This window comes from Anolis sagrei, chromosome 5 (assembly GCF_037176765.1).
Source record: "Anolis sagrei isolate rAnoSag1 chromosome 5, rAnoSag1.mat, whole genome shotgun sequence".
Lineage (NCBI taxonomy): Eukaryota > Metazoa > Chordata > Lepidosauria > Squamata > Dactyloidae > Anolis > Anolis sagrei.
The window spans coordinates 35,553,586-35,575,108 of record NC_090025.1 but is presented as its reverse complement, the minus strand read 5'-3'; the positions used below and the strand labels follow the sequence as shown (position 1 = coordinate 35,575,108).

Below are 21,523 nucleotides of genomic sequence, written 5' to 3'. Positions count from 1 at the left end.
CCAGGCCTCTGTTGAGCCAAACGTTCATGGATGTGAGTCCCTACTGGGCTAAGAATGTACTTGGCAATAAAAGCCCGAAAGTCCAATAATAGATGATTGATGAATGATGCCTCTGAATTGAGACAGTCAGTAGAAAGTGTTGGTAACCAAACAGTTATTTTATGCTAAGTATTATATACACTGGCTTGACCAATAGTAATCACCCAAAGAAAAGAAAACAAGTTTTTAAAAAGGGGGATAAAACAAATCCACAATGAGATGAACGGTTTTCTTTTTTGTTGCTTTTCCATGGATCTTTACAATTTCCCAAACTTCTCAACACAATGCAATATATTAAAAAATCAGTTATGTTTATATATATATATATATATATATATATATATATATATTAGTTATACTTTATTTTTCATGCTGCTGAAGCAATCTAGTGCTCCTAAAGCAATGTAGGATTCTCATAAATCAGAACAAGAACTGCAAAATGAATCAACTAAAAATCCCTTTCTTAGCTGGGATTTCTCCATCCATCTTTCTGAAAGTATAACTCAAAATATGGCTCAGATTCCAACACTGGTAAACATTTCCAGTAATTTCCAGCCTGAAAAGTAAAAAAAAATGGACAAAGGATTTTTGTTAGATAACAAAATATAGAGGAGATTATTATTATTATTATTATTATTATTATTATTATTATTATTTTAAATAAGGATCCTGTATTAAGTATACAAAAGTATTGTTGGCTCTCCTTCCACAACCTGATACCCTCCAGAAATGAGATTATGTTAGTCACCTGCACAAAATAAATGATTGCTAGTATAGGTACACTTGACCTGTGTTAGACAGGCATTACACTAGATTAATCATTCTTATAGTCACCTGCTATGCAATTATGCAGATAGATATTCCCAAACTATGACATGAAATGGGAGCACTGCTTAGAAATGCAATCACTTGTACAAATATTATGCCATTTACGCAACCCTGATTTGGATACCACTTTTGTGGAAGGGTCTAAGAAAATACAAACCACTCAACTATATTATCTATGCCAGTAAGTCATCAGCAGGATTCTGGTCTTTGGTTGCAGTTCCCATCTCTCGGTATGGTAGATCTAACCCATGTAAAGGGTACTGGATTGAGCAATGCTGTTATGAGACCTGCCATATCAGAAATTTCAAGAGACTCTGTAGCCTTGGTCTGAAGAGAGGGAGGGGGGAAATGTTTCTAGTTATTTTTACAGCTGTGGCAACATATGCCCAATTTTTGGGATGCCTTGATCTTTGGTATTAATTGGAATGAATGTTTAAAATTAAGGGGTTAGAAGGTAAGGTGGTTCATAGAGATTTAATCTCCCTTCTGTGAGAATATTCCGTTTATACATTTAAAACATATAGATCTTGCCTTTTTCCAGCAGGTGGCCAATAAAATTCAAATGTCAGTTTAATAAACAACAAAAAGTAGTTGGACAGTCAGGTTACCAGAGGAGAGAACACTTCTAATAAAAACTAGTTGGAAGAGCAAGAGCTTCTTTTTGCAGGAGCAAATATTCCATAGTTTCTTTGGGAAGTCAAAAAGTACTTGCCTGCTCAAAATGTGAAGCACATGCCTTTCAAATTAGTCCAGGTCTGTGGTTCTCGGCTTCTGGTTCTCCAGAAGTTTTGGAGTTGGCCTCCCAGAATTCCTGGCCATCAAACTACGTTGGCTTAGACTTCTGGAAATTGAAGACAAATCTTCTAATGACACTACACTGTTCTCCTGCTATATTTCACTTTAATTGTTATTGGAATACCATGTGGAATTCTAAGATTTGTAGTTTAATGAGATTCAATGTCCCTTCCTAAACTCCAATTCCCAGGTTCCATAGGATGTTGCCATGGCAGTTAAAGTGGGATATAGCACTGTAACAGTTAGTGTAATAAGGTATCAAAATATCTGGAAGTAAATATGTTGGGAACCACTTTTACAGCATTCCTCATTTCCATCTGGTTATTTGCTCTCTTAAAGAGGCAGTAAATAATATATACCAGACCTTAAGGGCCCTTCCAGACAGACCCTTTATCCCAGGATCTGATCCCAAGTTTTCTACTTTAAACTGGATTATATGAGTCCACACTGCCAGATAATCTGGGATAAATAGAAAACCTGGGATCAGATCCTGGGATATAGGGTCTGTTTGGAAGGGCCCAAACCCTCTTAGGACCCTTCCACACAGCCATGTAATTAAGGATATCAAGGCAGATAATCCACAATATCTGCTTTGAACTGGGTTATCTGAATCCATACTGCCATATAATCCAGTTCAATGTGGATTTTATACAGGTGTATACAATCTGTAGTGACCCCTACTTTGATTACCCCTGTTCCCCAACTGCATACAAGTGATATTATTTATCTATTTTCCACCGTTCTTTCAATATCAGACCCAACAGTGTAATATTATAGTTAAGTAAAAGTAAAACAATATATGGTAAAAAGTAAATTATGTAGTTTTTTGATACCTATCAGAAATGTGGCTATTGAATTTTTCCCATCTGCAGGTGCTTCTTGATCTTGCAAGCCTAATTTTTGAAGAGCAGCAGTCTTTGGAGGTTATATTGAAGAAGATAGCTGCTACAATAATCTCCTTCATGCAGGTGCAAAAATGCACTATTTTCATAGTGGATGAAGATTGTTCTGTAAGTACGAGATTGGACCAAACTTGGAGGAAATAAGATTTTAATTCTTCCCTTACACATTTTACCGCCAGCTCTCAACTTTTCATTACTATTGTTGTTCAACGTACGTCTTCTGGTCTTTCACAAAATGGCTGTAATCAAATGGGTTGTGAGGGATTAAGTCCCTGAACTAAGAAGAGTGGGCAGTGCTTGCTTTCCATTATGTATTGGAGTCTGTCTTTGATTTTTACTTTAATATATTTGCTTTAATATATTGCTAGACTGCCCTATATTCCCATAGACTAGTGTGCAGGAAAACAAACAAATTAAAAGAGGATGTAGCAAAGTAGTAAAGTCTATGCTTTGCATTCAGAGGATGCCAAATTCAGTATTCACTATCCCTAGTATAACTGGTGAGAATATGGACCAACATCAGTCAATAATGTGAAGTTCATCATTGTCTAGTAGGCTACAGCTGAGTCAAACATTAAAACTGAAACATTTTCACTAACTTTATAAAGTAGGCTCTACAGAGATTAGGAGAGTAAAATCTTGTGACAATAGAAACACCACAAACTACAAAAAATTATGTGAGAAAACATACCTCTAGGAATTTTAAGGTCCTCCAGGATGATTCTGTGTTCAGTGTCTGCTAAAAGTTGTCAAAGAGTTGCCCTGGAGGATCTAGAGATTGGAGATAACGTTTTATCCAAATCCACGAATAATCAAATCCGCAAAAGTTGAATCTGCAAATATGCAGGACCAACTGTACTGTTGTTCTGGCTCTTAAATTTCACCATCAGACAGAAAAAAACTCACTGGTTTCAAAAGATCCTCAACTAGTGAAATGTGTCCTTTGAAATGCATAGTTTTATTTCAGTTGTGCATGTGTGTATGTTTTAACTAAGCAGAAATAAACTTCTTATTTTTAGGATTCATATTCTAGTGTTTTCCACATGGAATTTGAAGAATTAGAAGATTCCAATGAGACACACAAAAGGTAAAAAGGTTTGGATCTGCTTTCATTATTAGAAGGACTCATGAGCATCACTTTGTGCATATTGGGTAACTCATATTCCACCATTATAACCAGAAAGGTTATAGGTATGAAGGAATAAGCTCTGTGGCTTTAGTCAAAAACCTCTCTGCAGATGTATTTGATTTGGTAGTGTCAGAGAAACTAGTTTGAGGCTGATCCATGACAATTTTGCAATTAAAAAAAAGAATTGCATATTTATAAGAATTTAAAGTTTGATGAATGACCACCAGCAGTTAAAGAACCATTGTCTACTTTTTTGTCGTACAGACTCATAGAAGGTTAACCTATCAGCTATTTTTTCTGTATGGTGTCTTCAGAATAACTTTTTTTGTATGCCAGGTCAGAGAAAAGGCCTAGCATACATTTTGGCATAGTATGCCTATGTAGCTTTTAATTAAAATGTAATTGATTCAATTGTTTTATCTAATGATGCTTGTCAAGTGCCTTCAGTAACATGTTCAGTAGTAACATTATTTGAAGAGGAAATAGGTTATAAATGAGTGTGGATGGGTGCTAGATAAATTGGGAAAAATACAGTTAAATCTCCTACAATGACAGAAAGTAAGACAAAATTGTGGATTTGAGGAAATGAATAGAAGTCATAGGGTTAATTAGATGCTTGTTGTTGTTACAGCTAGAATGGACTACTGTATAATGCACTCTATGTGGGGCTGTCTTTGATGACAGCTTGGAAACTGCAATTAGTTGAAAGGTCGGCAGCCAGATTGCTAACTGGGGCTGGTTATAGAGCGCATGCTACACCCCTATTAAAGCAGCTCTGGGCCCAGTTTCTGGGCCCAATTGAAAGTGCAGGCTATTACCTATAAAGCCCTATATGTTTTGTGTACAACCTATCTTCGAAACCGCATCTCTTTTTATGAACCATGGCGAGCTTTAAGATATGCTGGGGAGGCCATCCTCTCGGTCCCACCTCCATCTCAAATGCGGTTGGTGGGGATGAGAGAGAGGGCCTTTTTGGTGGTGGCCCCCTGGCTTTGGAATGCCCTCCCAAAGGAGATCAGGTTAGCCCCCTCTCTTCAAACTTTCTGGACATAACTGAAAACATGTTTTTTCAACAAGTCTATGGACCATGATTAGCACGTTACTAACTAAACCTCAGTCCTTAGTGATTGATTCTGTTAATACTTAATGGACTAAGACAGTTCACAGCCTGTTATACCTGCAGCTTTGCTGCATTGTTGGATTTTAATAGATAGGGTTGTATGTTATTTTATGCAGTTATTGTTTTATTTATTATGCGTCTTGTATTTTGTGTGTTCTGCACTACTGTGTGCTTTTTGTGAGTCTCTCTAAGTCCCTTTGGGGAGATGGTGGTAGAGTACAAATAAAGTTTATTATTATTATTATATTGCAGGGATGCAAAATGGTTTTCGGCCTAAAGTTCAGCTTGTCTCTGGGCAAGCACACAGGATTTTCATACCATCTGTTGGCCATTCAAATGATTACTTTTTCTGAAGCAAAAAGTTATGATGGTGTGTTCTAACAGAAAGTTGCCCATCATGCTAGCCATGGGAAGAATGAGGCTTAATATCTGACAGTTTTTTTTATATAGATTTCAAAGTATTTGTTGCTGAGTACAATTTCCAATAAATCTTCATAATCTCAAAAAGAGCCTTAAAGATATCCCTTCTGGAGCTTTGAGACCATTCTCCCTTCGAATATTCAATATTGTTCACACAAGCTTGAATTGTAAATAACAAAGCACCAATGACATAAAAAGTGCTCAAGTTATATAGATATGGGATGCATCTGAAATGAAAGAACCATGAGGCACCCTATGAAATTTTCCTCAGATTTCTAGCTTTGTAGAGAGTGAAACAATGAGAATAATTCACACCTAGAAGTCACATTTTCTATGTTGACATTCTTTTGGTAATGTTGCCTCCCTCGTTTCCTTGGATAGCCAGACTGTTTTTAAATGCTCAACTAAAGTTTTAAGTGAGTACAATACTAGAAATTTGGGGAAATTGCCTTTGGGGACAGAACAATTATTTTGGGGTGAAGCAACCCCTATTTTTTGCCCCTTCCCCATATTTACACCACCAAGTCTATGCAAACAAAGCTGGAAATTATTAAGAAAACTAAGTAGCTACAGTGATAGAATAGGGAACCATGTGTTCAAATTAAATGTAATGAATGGTAATGATTCCTTGGGAAAAGGTTTATTTTGGATCCTCATGTGCAGATGCAGATGTTGTAACTCTGTAAAGCAATACCAATGCAATAAGTGTACATTCAGCTCTTGAAAGCATCTTTTCTAAAATATAAACTTTGGTAAGTGTTGAGAACATTCATAAGTACTCCATCTGTTCTGATTTTTTTATGAAGTAAGTGTATTATTGATTTGCAAACATTCCAAAATTCCCAAAGTATATGATTTGGGAAACACCTGTCCAATTTTTTCTCCCTTTGTACACATTTAATTCCTATATGCTACATTTCTTTTTGACATGTTTAAATACAACTGGAACTGAGCCCTAGTTCAGCTGAATCTCCTGTGTACTTGGCAGCCCCTAGGCACCTAAGTACACATTTTCTTCTTCTTTCCATGTTTTTCCTTCATATAACCTTTTGAGACAGTAGTTGCATTAGGAACAGCTCTTTTCTTTTGAAATGGTAGTAGTAGGAAAGCTATGGAGGATTTAAAAGTGAAAGGCCCTAGGTTAGATAAATCCAAGTATATGATAGTTCCATCAGCCATTTTCCAAATGTCGATTTCCCAATTATTATAGTATTTTTTTTCTTTTTGGGGAAATGCTAGTTTATCTCTACAAGTCATGCATAACCTGCTTTTTTCATTGCATATTAGACATGAGCATTCAGAGTAAACTTTGTCCCATTTAGTGTCCCGGCTTTCATTGGGGACCCCAATCCATTTTTTGCAAGCCTCCCGAAATTGAGAGGGGTTGTTTTTGCTTTTTTCATTTTAGGGCCTGATAACTGGACCATTATGGGTGGGTGGGGGGGGGGGGGGTCCCACCCACTGGCTCCCTTTCCTGGTGTATGTTCTTCTTACCTGGCACCTGCTGTTTCTAGAGTAAGAGGTGCTTGGCTGTAGGTACTGGCAGGCATCTATGCTTTCTGGGCCTGCTTGCCTGAAGGCCATGCACCACTCTCATTTGAGAGATTGTGTGTGTGTGTGTGTGTGGGGGGGGGGGGCATGATGCAGGGCATGATGCAGGCAGGTCCTGATAGTATGTGCACCTGCCAGTGTCTGTATGTCCCGCCACACATGCCCTGCCACAAACTCTGAGAGTGCATGTATGGCAGAGTGTGCCAAGTGCTGGGCCTGCCTGCCTGCACACCCCACCACACATGCACTCTCTTTCCAAGGCAAGGAGGCAAGTTTGGATGCACACAAAAGCAGGCTTTCGTGTTGCACAGATTTTTGTGTGGGAGGGGTTTCATGTTTTGTGGTTCTGAAGAAACGGAAGACATGAAAGAAACGGTAGAAATGGTAGGAAATTTCGCACACCTGTCTATTGCATTTCACTTTTTTAATGCAGATTCAATTCATAAATCAGCAAATGATCATTTTCAAAATGAAATCAGTATTTTAACAAGTGAATGTTTTTCATTCAACTGTAAATTGGAGAAATCAGAAAAGACAGAAAAGTTTGAAGCACCATACCTGAAAACACCAATTTTCTTGGATTGTGTACATAATTCAGTTATAGTAACAAAAGGATTTTCTTGAGAACTAGCCCCAAATGAGCAGCCCTTACTATCAGTAGAAAGATAATGAATGCCTTTTGGCGGGGATATTTATTTGGAGAGCTATCTTAAAAGATGAATTAAAAAATCAAATCAGAAAACTAGATGGATTCACCATTGGTTTGCTATCTTATTAATGTACAGGAGTACTTTCTGTCATTTTCCTCAGAAAGTTAGTGGTAATAAAGACTTTGAGAGGTATGCTGGAGCAAGCATTGTGCTTCCCAAAAGTCATGCAGGTAAAGTACAGTGCATGGCCACACTTCCGTAGAGTTTATCTGGTACACATTTGGAACACTGCCAGGGACAAGCTCTTTCATTCTTGGTTGCTTGCTTTGTAGTTATGTTGAGGAGCATTAAAAATATAAAAATCACAAATTTCATAAAAGAAATTCCAAGAAATAATTCTGTTTTTTCCTTACTTCAACAGAGATTATGATACAAACCAAATTAATTACATGTATGCTCAATATGTCAAGAATACCATGGAGCCTCTTAACATTCCAAATATTCGCCAAGACAAGAGATTTCCTTGGACAGTAAGTAACATGTGCCTACACTTAGAAGCTGAGGACTTGTTTGTATGTCTGCCCCAATAACAGAAAGTATTGTGTGACTTCTATTGCACTCTTAAGGAAATTTGAATAGTTATGATGTATGTATTTATGGTAGCCCTTTAATAGTAATTTCAGTCTTTGCTCTGTAGATAACCACTTTGTTCATGGGACCCACCCTGTCTACCTAAGCATTTTTTGCCTTTCCTCTACTTGTTTGCCAGTGGAAAACTTGATACAGTTCTTCTCTGGCCCCTTCTACACTGTCCTATATCCCAGGATCCAGTTCAAACAGATAATATGGGATCAGATCCTGGGATATAGGGCAGTGTAGAAGGACCTTACTGTGTCTATGTCTGTGTTAATTTATTTTATTTATTTATTTATTTGATGCACTTATTAACCGCCATTCTCAGCCCATACGGGCGACTCATGGCGGTGTACAGTACACATAAAAAGACAATTACAAAAGGCCAGTTTCGACAACATATAACTATACAACAATTACAGACTACACAAAAATCCGCTTCGTCTCTTAATGGAATCATAGCCAGTCTCATATTCCTTATACCATTCCAGTTCTCAATTAAATTCTCAGTTAAATTCCTCCATGGTAAAATCACAGCTCACAAACACTCTCTTTGACCTGTTTCTGCCTGATTCAGAAGGTGCTAGACTGGGATAGGTAGGCTGATTGACAACAACTACAAGACTGCAGATGACTAATGAGTTTAGGACATTGGTATCACGACATGGTTTATTTAATAAGTTTCAATGTTTTGTACTTATACTTCAATATATATTGGTCAATTGATTGCTATTATTGAATAACTTGGATCTCAGATGTTGTATTTATCATATTTAAGTAGAGTAACAAAACTATTACTGCTTTTCCCCCATGACAGAATGAAAGCACAGACCAGAATATTGAAAGTTTACTGTGCACACCAATCAAGAATGGAAAGAAGAATAAAGTGATAGGTACAATACTTTAAGATTCACCCTTCCCTCATTATTATTTTGTTTGTTAGTGTACCTGAAATATATGTATATTGTTGCAAATAAGTTGCAAAGTCCCGATACAAATTTATTTAATAATGCAAAATATCATATTTGGAATTGGAGTGCATTTAAATTCATATAACAGACATTATTTCCAAGAGATGGTTTAGATAAAAATGCTTGTTCGTGTAAAACAAAAAAAGTAGTTATAGGCAATAATGCCATTGCACTAGTACGGGCATGGACAAACTTCAACCCTCCAGATGTTTATGACATTAATTCCCATAATTCCTAACCACTGATGGGCTGTTAGGAATTTTATTTATTTATTTATTTACTGCATTTCTGTGCTGCTTTTCTCAGCCTGAGGGCGACTCAAGGTGGCTTACACTGGCACAATTCGATGCCACAATGAGCATAAACAAAGTTAAAACAAAATTAAAAACAATTGACACACATTATAAAAAACTTGTAAAAGCATTAAAAGCATAAAACACCAATAACTTTCTATTACCTCATTTTGCAAAGACATTGTCAAGCTGTTCCATGTTCATTCTTTCCTGGGTTCCTCCATATTCATCCATTACACTGCATTTTCAAAAGCTTGTTCAAAAAGCCAGTTTTTTTATTCTTTTCGGAATGTCAGTAGGGAGGGGGCCAATCCAATATCCCTAGGGAGGGAGTTCCATAGCCGAGGAGTTACCACTGAGAAGGCCCTGTCTCTCGTCCCTGCCAGGCACGCCTGTGATGAAGGCAGGATCAAGAGCAGGGCCTCCCCGGAAGATCTTAAATTCCTAGCTGGTTCGTGGGGAGAGATACATTCAGACAGGTAGGCTGGGCCGGGACCGTTTAGGGCCAGCACTTTGAATTGTGTCTGGTAGCAAAACTGGCAGCCAGTGGAGTTGGTGCAACAGAGGAATGGTGTGCTCCCTAAGTGCTGCTCCTGTTAGCAACCTGGCTGCCTCCCACTGGACCATTCGAATCTTCCAAACAGTCTTCAAAGGCAACCCCACATAGAGCACATTGCAGTAGTCTATAAGGGATGTAACCAGAGCGTGGACTACTATGGGAATTAGAGTCCAAAACTGGAGGGCCAAAGTTTGCCCATGCCTGCACTAGTAAGTTGTACAAGTTAAGGAACCTAATTGTTGCTGCTTTCCTCTTCTCATTGCTGCTCACCATATCCTAAACAAGAGCTTCTTAAGCTCTTTTGACTTGCGATCCCTTTTTAACTGAGAAATGTTTATGAGACCCCAAAGAATGGAGGGAGGGGGAAAGAAGAGGGGGGGGGGAGGAAGGAAGACAGAGAAGTATCAAGAAAGAGGGGGGAGTAGAAAGAGATGTGCAGAAGAGAAAGATAGAAGGGAAGGCAGGGCTTCCCCGGAAGATCTTAAAGTCCTTGATGGTTTATGAGATAAGTGATAAGACATTTCTTTTTTATCACTTTCCCCATCATATCCCCTGTTACTCAATGTCTTAAGCCTTTGTTTTTATGGAATAATGTTCTTTTAGTATCTGCACATTGTATAATTTCCCGCTCCCAGTTATTTGGGAGGGGGGGGGATATCACAACCCTCTGCCTGTAGGAAGATACCCCTTCCTCTCTCCGATGTTATAACAGCATGTGATTGAAACCTTTCTGGTCCTTTCGCAGCCTTTGAAGTACCCACTCATCTGTGCCAAGCTAGAATTTATTCCAGGGGGGCTGATGAGTGAAAAGTGTTCAGATCAGCAAAGTGAGAGGCTGAGATCCTTTTTGCTGATCATACCATATATTGAGATGCTTGATGCGTGTTTTTGATGACAGGCCAGCTGAGAACTGTTTTGGTCTTGTTTATTAGGCTTTTCCTTTTTCGTGTGTTATAAATATTTCCTAATGGGGATTTGGCGTTTTGTCTAGTTGGATGAACCTACCGCTGGATCATGAATAACACAAGGAAAACATTCTGCTTAGAGAGACTTTGTTGGAAATGAATCATGGAGCATTTGTTCTGTGAGTCTATTGCTCATATAGATTGCAGGGGAATTGGTAGGATGCAAGGGTACATTTCTATATGTGAAGAGTACCTTGCATTTAGGAAAGAGTTATGTGAGAAAAATTAAACACGTTTAGAATGTATTCTTTTTCATTCCCCTCCAGAAATTATGTTCTTATACAGCCTTCCCATTACACTGTGTGTGTGTGTGTGTGTGTGTGTGTGTGTGTGTATTTGTATTTGGAAGAGGACAGTATACGCAAAAGACACCAGAAGGAGTCTACCTGGGGACATACTTGTACATAGCAGATGGTCTATCTACTCATGAACCAGCAGTATTTTCTATTTAGTTAATTTACAAAACATTCTGGCCTCTTTTCAAGTAAGGAAGTGCATGCTCTGTGTACCATTAACCTGACATTCATTATAGTTCTTCTGGCAGGCTTACAAAAATCTAATTAGTTTGCAAAGGACAAATTGTCTTCAGGGATTACATGAGACCAAAGAACTATTAATAAAAGTCAAGAGGAAAAATTGAGTCAAAGAATTGGGAGAAGTTGGAAAGAATACGCGTGGTTTCGTCTTTTGGTGGAGATTTTAATTAGTAAATACTTTGACACTTATAAATGAATATCTGGTGATGAATGTATATATTAATGAACACAGGAGTTACCTTTTTTGGAATACAGCTGTAAGAAATCCATAGATAGTGCAGAGATTAAGATCTTCTGGGGAGGCACTGCTCTCAGTCCCGCTTCCTTCACAGACATGGTGGGTGGGAATGAGAGACAGGGCCTTCTCAGTGGTGGCCCTTGTTGGATCATGCAAGCAATCAGTGTATGTGTGTCAACTGTAAAATAAGATGCATGAAGCTGATTGGTTGGGCAAGGCATGGAGTGATGGCTGAGCCTGGGGACTTTTGGATACTGTTGCAATTTTGTTCAGGCTCAAACTTCAAAGAGACAGTTAAGAAGAGGTAAAGAGAGAAGAAGAGACAGACAGACTGATTTGCTTCTTGGCTGCTGAAAAGAAGGTCTCTCATATGGACAAAGAAATACAATTTTAAATCTCTCTGAAAGGACATTTAGTGAGTTGATGCAACTGATCATATTGTACATATGTTTTTCTGAATTAAGAAGAGTGAACTACTTGTTCTTCACTGTTCACATGCGTGGCATATTTTTGTTTCTCTGGCAATCATATGTGAACTACACATGGTTTACTTTATGCCACAGCCCTCAGCTGTGGAACTCCCTCCCCAGTGATATTAGTTCAGTCCCCTCCCTCCTGACCTTCAGGAAGAAAGTGAAAACATGGCTCTGGGACCAAGCCTTCGAAGAATAATTGTAGTACAATAGATGGATATGGAACATGTGCAATGACTACTGGAATGCCCTGGCTTACAATTGTTGATGGAGTGATTGTAATAGTTGATGTAATGTTTGAAGTGTTTTAATAATGTGGTTTTAATTTAAATGTTTATTCTTAATTGTATGTTTTTTATGGCATTGAATAGTTGCCCACATGTAAAGCCACCTTGAGTCCCCTTTGGGGTTGAGAAGGGCAAGGTATAAATATGGTAAATAAATAAATAAATATTATAGGTTGGTAAGGGATTCTGGAAGATGTAATCCCCAAAATGTAGTGTTTCAAGCTTTGATAGAATTTAAGCTTAATATCAGGACCTTTCAAAGGATGTAGCTGAACATATATTTATTACAATATCCATGTTTTTATTTATTATTTCTTAAAATATATCAATTATGCCCTCTAAAGATCTCAGGGAGATCTTTACATGCTTTCCATTTTGAACTAAAAACTTTGAACTACAATCTTTCAACTAAATATCTAATTATGTGAAAAGCACACTAACTGTCTTATATAGGTTAAAGCTTAGCACTTACTTTTTAAAAAGCTACTTTTCATTTTCATTTTGGTAATGATCTAGGAGTATGCCAACTGGCAAATAAGATGGAGGAAAATTCATGCAAAATAAAAGCATTCAACAGAAATGATGAGCAGTTCCTCGAAGCTTTTGTCATCTTCTGTGGCTTAGGCATCCAGAACACGCAGATGTACGAAGCTGTGGAAAGAGCCATGGCGAAGCAGATGGTGACATTGGAGGTGAGGCTAAATCAAAGCAGCCTTTATGTTGCTCACAGCTGCTTCTTTCCTGGAATTCTCTTAAGACAACCCAGGCTTGGCTGTGTGATCAGGATAATGATCTTTCTCCCCTTATTTATTGCTTGCTTATGCATTTCCATGTACATATATGGCATGTGTTGGATTGCTGTGCTAATCTCCTGAGATTCTGTAATGGAGACAGATGTTGCCTTCTATAAACATATTGCATATTGCAGGAGTGATTGATGTAGTTGGTTATGTTGTTGCATAGAAAAAGGATGTGGTTATGGGATTGGGACATCCTCCTCTTCTTGCTTGAGGTTTTCTGTGATGATTTTGGCTCAGTCCTTCAAACAAACCAGTACCTGGAGCTACACCAAAATTACTGCAGGCTTCCTCTAACTTCATCACACCATATCAAGCATGAACATCATCTCGTCCTTGCCCTTGAATTGGTTACTGTTAGTTTTAATGGCCATGGTATGAATAGACAGTCTGGTAAGGGATTCAGGTTTAAACATCTTCGAAAGTAATCTAGAAACATATATTTCTGTTGGTGTTAGGAACGCTTTTGGTAGAGAAGACTGAAGATCTCTCCACCTGCCATTCTCTTCCTTTTTGGAATCAGTCGGTGAATATATGTTTTCTGAAAGCCCCTCATGACCCCCTCCAAGGGGTTCTGCTGGCTTAAGCAATGACTGATGTAGCCAGCACAAGGTTTTAACCCAGGGGTCCTCAAACTTTTTAAACAGAGGACCGGGTCACAGTGCCTCAAACTGTTGGAGGGCCAGATTATAATTTGAAAAAAAGCATGAATGAATTCCTCTGCACATTGCACATATCTTATTTGTTGTGCAAAAACACTTAAAAGCAATACAATAAAGTAAAAGAACAATTTTAACAAATATAAACTTATTAGTATTTCAATGGGAAGTGTGGGCCTGCTTTTGGCTGCTGAGATAGGATTGTTGTTGTTGTTGTTGTTGTTGTGTGCTTTCAGGTCGTTTCAGACTTAGGTTGACCCTGAGTGAGGGCTGGGTAAATGACCTTGGAGGGCTGCATCTGGTCCCCGGGCCATAGTTTGAGGACCCCTGGTTTAACCCATTGCACTATGAGTGGCAGATCCTGTAAAGTGGTAGGAGATGTTGGAGGAAAGAGTTGTGTGCTGAGCAGACTGCCTTGCTTCTCTGAGGTTGTTAACTTGAGCAAATTACAGGGAGAGGTCAACCCCCTTGTTTAAACAGCTCCACTGGCTGCTGATAAGTTTCCGGTCTCAATTCAAGGTGCAGGTTATCACCTATAAAGCTCTAAACAGTTCTGGACATGTTTATCTTTGTGACTGCATTTTCCCCTATGAACCTGCACGATCTCTAAGATCCTCTGGGGAAGCCCTCCTTTCGTTCCCACCTCTGTCACAAGTGTGGTTGGTGGGGACAAGAGAGAGGGCCTTCTCGATTGTGGCCCCCCAGCTTCACAAGTTGCTTCTGGTGTGAAATAATTGGTCATCTGCAAAGAGGTTGCCCAGGGGATGCCCGGATATTTTACCATCCTGTCAGAGGCTTCTTTCATGTCCCCACATGAAAAATAAGCTGATAGCCGGGAGCTCATCTTGCTCCTTGGATTTGAACACCAGCCTTTTGGTCAGTAGTTCAGTCAGCACAAGGGTTTAACTCATTGCACCACTGGGGGCTCCAAGAAGATGTTGAAAACAAAACAGCTTTCTTGTCAGCTTCAGTAATTCACAGCACTTGTCTCTCCTTGTAACGCTGTACTGAACTAATGTTTCCAAATTGTATCTTACAACATTCCTTTTTATGTGGTTTGAGGAGAGTTGTCTATAAAAGGAAACTGATGAATACCTCATATAGATTAATAAAATGTTTGGGACTGGGTTTTTATTTCATAATTTTAGAGGGAGAAATGACAACTGATTTGTGTCCTGCATGATTGCCAATGCAGATTTGTTACCAAATTCACTGTGAGATTTCAGATATCCAAAAGATCACATTTCTCTTCTTGCTAACAATGAATCATCAAGCCTTGGTCAGGACTGATAGTGCTTATCTGCACATTAGTTTACAGCACCCAGCTGGATGCATGTTGAAACAGTATGCTAGCAGATGGCAAGAGAAGCAAAATCTGCTGGTTCCAAGAAGCCTATTTTTTAGCACCTTCACTGTCACTGTGCTTGTGGCTTTTTTTCTTCTGTTATCGCTGTCTAATATGGCATGCCAAGACCTGCCAAGACCTCTCAACTACATTCTATTACCTGTATCAGCAGGAATTGCTATTCACCAAGGGGAGGGCTGTTTCTGAAGCTACAGGCTGAAAGGGGAGAGCAGGCATGCTCAGCACATGGCAGCATGGTGTGCATGCATGGGCGAGGGAGGGCATGTGAGGCTGGATGGAGGCTTGTACCAGCAAGTTCCTTCAAGGCATGGGGGTTATGTGTGGGAAGTTTGCTCCAATTCTATCATTGGTGGGGTTCAGAATGTTCTTTGATTGTAAGTGAACTATAAATCATAGCAACTACAACTCACAAATGTCAGGGTCTATTTCCCCCAAACTCCACCAATAATCACATTTGGGCATATTGAGTATTCATGCCAAGTTTGGTCCAGATCCATCACTGTGAGTCCACAGTGATCTCTGGATGTAGGTGAACTACAACTCCAAAACTCAAGGTCGGTGCCCACTAAACCCTTCCAGTATTTTCTGTTGGCCAATAGAGTTTTGTGTGCCATGTTTGGTTCAACTCAATCATTGGTGGAATTCAGAATTCTCTTTGATTGTAGTTTAACTATAAATCCCAGCAACTACAACTCCCAAATGATGAAATCAATCCCCCCAACCCCACCAGTATTCAAATCTGGGCGTATCAAGTATTTGTACCAAATTTGGTCCAGTGAATGAAAATACATCTTGCATATCAGATATTTACATTATGACTCATAGCAGTAGCAAAATTACAGTTAAGAAGTAGCAACGAAAATAATTTTACGGTTGAGGATCACCAAAACATGAGGAACTGTACTAAGGGGTCGCAGCATTAGGCAGGTTGAGAACCACTAGCTTAAGTCATATTCTCTCTAATAGTGCTGTAGTGCTGTACTTGACCTGTTTTACCAGCCATGATCACCCTAAATAGCACATACATCCTGTTTATTTTCCCCCTACAGTTTTACAATTTTACAGTTTCAATACATCTTTCAAATAGACGACACCATGCTGGTGACTCCCCACAACAGTGCAATTGCACAATTACAGTAAAACAAACAAAAAACAAAAGAAAACATTGTTGCCAGAGTAAAACAACATGATTTTATCCTACTTGGGTATAGGAAGAGGCAGAAGAGGAGAACCAGGTCCACTCAAACCACAGTGATCGTACCAGAAACAGTACTCTGACAATGGAGCCATTGTCAAGTTTCCCCGAAAAGATGTGATCCAATAATAATAGAAATACTGTGAGAGTGTCTCAACATCATGTGATAAGAAAAGATCAAATACAAAACTAATTATGCAACAAACATACTATGTGATAATGTACAAAGTGTATAAGAGCTTCCTGTGTCCTTATGACTGAGTTTGTACTTTGTCTTTTAGATCTGATGAATTACACCTCTTGTAAAATAGCTTTACACTATGAGTTATTGCTGCAAGATTGAATAGAACTTTGTGGCTCCCGGTGGAAAGTGCTATGAGAATGGAGAGTAATCACAAACATACATTTTTAAATTTTTTTAATATTTGTACATGTTCTGTTTTTCTTTAGGTCCTTTCTTACCATGCTTCAGCTGCTGACGAAGAGGCAAGGGAACTTCAGGTAACAGCGGTAATTACATTTTTCTTCTTCTACTACTATTGTATTATGGTTATAATAACTCTTCAGTGTATGTACAGTTACAACACTTTTACTAACATTCTGGAAACAACTCCTATGTTAGGAACTGACTGTTCAGAGTTGCCTAATTCCATCTCAGTGTTTGACTACAGATTATATCCCCCTCCCATTATAATAAGTAGAGATGGGGGAGGTTATAAAAGTTGGTTTCATTTGAAAATTCAGGATAATAAACTTATTCTTGACTTTATGTTAAAAGAAAGCAGACTTTCTAATATGTAGTAATGGAAGATTTCGTAGACTGTTTTTGCTGGCAGTCTAAAATAGCTCCAAACCAAATCATACTATTATTATTTTGTTTATGTTTATTTATACCCTGCTATTTTTCTCCACAAATAAGACTCAACACAGCTTACATTAAAAGTATTTCAATTCAATGTAAAATCCAAAAGCATACAAACATTAAAATAGAACAAGACATCAGTGGTATTAATTAAAAGTTATGGGTTAAAACCCTTAAAACTGATTTAAGACATTTTCAGATGCAATGTTTTTGAAAAACACTCTTGGAGTTTTTACTTTACCCATGCTCAACATTTCAGAGTTACGTAGCTATTGAAATCATCTCCATTTACTTAACAGTAAACAAATGATTCTAAAAGCTGCCTTCCTATGCTAGTGGTTAGTTAAATTTGGTAGCAAATATTAATCTTGTAGACACAATAAACTTTGTCTAAAGCCGCTGATTTTCAATCAGCCTCCTCCATAGCTTAAGCTCAGATTTAGTAACAGACATTAGTCATCTGGTTTGTAAAAATAATGGCCATTTGTTTGCTTTCTTCCTCTGTCCCCCTCCCCAAAAAAACAATGAAGTGTGTGCTTCCTCCACTTTTGAAAGATATACTTCCTTGCATTTCAAGTGTATACTTAAATTAATTCATGCAACGAGTATAAGTGAAAGGACTTATACCATCCAAATACATGGAAGTAAAATTTATACTATTAGAGCGGCTTTCTATTCAGCAGCTTTTTTTCTTAATCTGACATATTATTATTTTGGTGGTCCACAAAGAAAGTTGCTCATGCAGTGAAACCTTTCTGTTTGCTAACTGAATGGGCAAGATGGCTGGATAGAATCCTTGAAGTGACTGGCTTGACTCTGAAGGAGCTGGGCTGGCCATGGCTGACAGGGAGCTGTGGCGTGGGCTGATCCATGAGGTCATAAAGAGTCAGAAGCAACTGAACGAATAAACAATAACACAAACTAAATGTCCTCTTCTCCAGTGAGGCCACTTCAGAAAGTGGGGACACTGTGGAAGTGTGTGGGATGTAGCCTGGCAAGCTGCAGTAGGAGTGGGATTTTTGGCACAGGGCATCTCCTGCCCCTCTGCTGCCTCCCTTCATGTCTTATGAAGGCTATTCTAGAGGGTTCCTTATTGCCCTGAAATGATTTTGTGTGTGATAGGAAAGTGGGAAAATCATGCTATGTGAGTAACCTTATTCTTGTGCAACTCTGAATCCAATGCACTGTCTTCATAGACACATCAAGGAAAGAAAATTTGTTTAGTAAATAGGATGAACTACTCTAAAATCACTACTGACTGAGAGGTCATGAGTTTGAAGCCAGCCCCGGTTGGAGTGAGCTTCCGGCCATCTGTCTAGCTTGTTGTTGACCTTTGCAGCCTGAAAGACAGTTGCATCTGTCAAGTAGGAAATTTAAGTACCACTTATGCAGGGAAGCTAATTTAACTAATTTATGACGCCATAAAACTCTCTAACAGTGTGCAAAGAATGAGAAAGTACTCCATCAGTGGCACAATGAATGGTAAATTGATAGCTCCCCGGGTGGCTGGAATTCAAAAAGCATACCCTCATGAAGCTGGAAAGTTAAATAGCCTCTGTGTCTCTGTCCATATATGTTGTGTGTCTATGGTATTGAATGTTTGCCATGTATATATGCATTGTGATCCGCTCTGAGTCCTCTGCGGGTGAAAAGGGCGGAATATAAATGGTGTAAATAAATAAATAAATAAAGTGCTGACTTCTTTGTCCAATAGCAAATTGACCACCATCCCTGTTTTCTTGAATTTATTTGTCCACACATGAGAAGTGACAGTGTCCTTGTGTCCCTATATAAGAGGACTATGTATCATACTGGAGAATGTGAGTGGCAAGAACTTGATTGTGTATGCCAGTGGTTCTCAACCTGTGGTTCTCCAGGTGTTTTGGCCTTACAATCCCAGAAATCCCAACCAGTTTACCAGCTGTTAGGATTTCTGGGAATTGAAGGCCAAAACATCTGGGGACCTGCAGGTTGAGAACCACTGGTGTATGCACATTAAACTGAAAGTGGTAGAGACTGTGGTCTAACTGAGGAGTTGAGGAGCAAAGTACATGTTGTGGTTTCTTTCTTACTATATAGCCTAATTACACCTTCTATGTCATTCTTGCACATGCAACAAAGCACACACCACATTCAGGAATTGACATATTGGTCCACAGAATATGCAAATAGAAAATGGATATGTAGAATAGCTTCTACAGCCAATACATCTTTAAATTAGAATTGCACTGTTAGACACACATAGTTTCTAGCCTTATGATAAGTGTCTTTAACTACAGAAGATAAAGTTTGCTTCAGGATATTTAAAATAACTGGCATGTTATCAACTTATTGAAAATACAGCCCTTTTCATACTGATATGGTAGCAAAGACGAAATAGCTTTTACGGCTCAAAATGTGATCACTGATAACTTGATTATAGTGGGGAAAAATTCACATTGTTCACATTGATGTCTGGGTAAGCTTTCAGAGCTCTATGTATGGACCAAAACTCTGCATTTATTGCATGTGGAGAATTGCAACTTGATTATGTGCTGCATTTTTGTTCTTTGTTTTTTTGTATGGGGCTTGCATTTCGAAAGAAGATGGTTTCATTTTATCTTACATGCCATTGTATTTTGCTTCCTTCAAGGCTGCGGTTGTCCCATCTGCGCAATCTCTTGGGCTCACTGATTTTTATTTCAGTGACTTTGAGCTCTCAGATATGGAGACTTCTCTGTGCACAATCCGAATGTTCACCGATCTTAATCTGGTGCAGAATTTCCAGATGAAACATGAGGTGAGAATCTTTTAGTATACAAGGAGTGACCATTTACATGTGGAAATACGTTTAACATTAAATTAGGCAATAAAAATGTGTGTTGTTGAAGGCTTTCATGGCCAGAATCTCTGGGTTACTTGATTTTTCCGGCTGTATGGCCATGTTCCAGAAGCATTCCCTCCTGACATTTTGCCCACATCTATGGCAGGCATCCTCAGAGGTTGTGAGGTCTGTTGGAAAATAGGCAAGTGAGGTTTATATATCTGTATAATGTCCAGGGTGGGAGAAAGAACTCTTGTCTGCTTGAGGTAAGTGTGATCACGGTTCTGGGGAACAAGCCCTATGAGGAGCAGCTTAAAGAGCTGGGTGTGTTTATCCTGCAAATGAGAAGGCTGAGAGAAGACATGATAGCCATGTATAAATATGTAGGGGATGCCATAAGGAGGAGGGAACAAGCTTGTTTTCTGCTGCCCTGGAGACTAGGACTCAGAACAATGGCTTCGAACTACAGGAAAGGAGATTGCACCTGAGCATTAGGAAGAACTTCCTAACTGTGAGAGCTGTTCAGCAGTGGAACTCTCTGCCCTGGACTGTGATGGAGGCTCCTTCTTTGGAGGCTTTTAAAATGAGGCTGAATGGCCATCTGTCAGGGGTGCTTTGAATATGATTTTCCTGCTTCTTGGCAGGGGGTTAGAAACTGGATGACTCATGAGGCCTCTTCCAACTCTATGATTCTATGAATGTTAGAAATTTGGTTAGTCTGATGTTGTTGAGCTGCTACTCCTAACATCCCAATCACTGCCTCTTCTAGTTAAGGCTGGTAATATTTGTAATTCAGCAATATCTGGAAAGTTGCATAGTTCCCATCCCTGGTGCAAATGCATTACATCTGAACAGCCATTGAACAATAACTTTCAACATATTCATGAGAAAAATAAATCTCATCATCATCAATTTTTGTTGAGTGCTTTGCTTAGTCAGGGAACACACATTTGGTGAGACTAGTTGAGAAACAATGCCTGACCATAGGATATACTTAAGTCTGTTAGAAGGCTGTTTCTGTCTGGTCTTAGTATTATGTTTCAGATTTCTTTCTATTGACAAATTAAAATAAAAAAAACCCTTAAGATTCCATGTAGAAATATAAATACTGAATTCTAAATTCAATTTTAGTCCCTACTAAATAAATCCATTTAAATGAATGGGATTTTTAGGTCAACAGTAAAGTATGCCCCATTGATTTCAATAAGTCAGTCTGTAATTGGCATTAAAATTGGATTTGGTCCTGAACAACACAGGCTAATATAAATTATGACTAAAGACATGCTTCCTAAAATGATTTTGAAGATCTAGGAGTGCTAATGGGCTGGCTGAAGACAATTTTTGTAAACAAAACTTTCATGAGCTGAATCCAATTTTAATCTCAACTGGAGTAAACTCACTGAAGTGAAAGTGACTTGATATAGTGTGTGTGTGTGTGTGTGTGTACACACA

General features: G+C 38.6%; 1 protein-coding gene across 6 annotated transcripts in view; it reads left to right on the top strand.

Moving 5' to 3' along the window:
* The window catches only part of PDE5A (phosphodiesterase 5A), a 94,317-nt gene that overhangs the window by 55,477 nt on the left and 17,317 nt on the right, over positions 1 to 21,523 (top strand). For 4 of the 6 annotated variants that reach the window (XM_060779009.2, XM_060779006.2, XM_060779011.2 and 1 more), the window contains exons 6-12: positions 2,535 to 2,672; positions 3,584 to 3,651; positions 7,856 to 7,964; positions 8,885 to 8,960; positions 12,906 to 13,081; positions 16,857 to 16,916; positions 19,901 to 20,047. In XM_060779009.2, the coding sequence (XP_060634992.2) occupies positions 2,535 to 2,672; positions 3,584 to 3,651; positions 7,856 to 7,964; positions 8,885 to 8,960; positions 12,906 to 13,081; positions 16,857 to 16,916; positions 19,901 to 20,047 (774 nt within the window). The remainder of the gene's footprint in view (positions 1 to 2,534; positions 2,673 to 3,583; positions 3,652 to 7,855; positions 7,965 to 8,884; positions 8,961 to 12,905; positions 13,082 to 16,856; positions 16,917 to 19,900; positions 20,048 to 21,523) is intronic. The other 2 variants (XM_060779010.2, XM_060779007.2) reach the window with 1 other exon arrangement.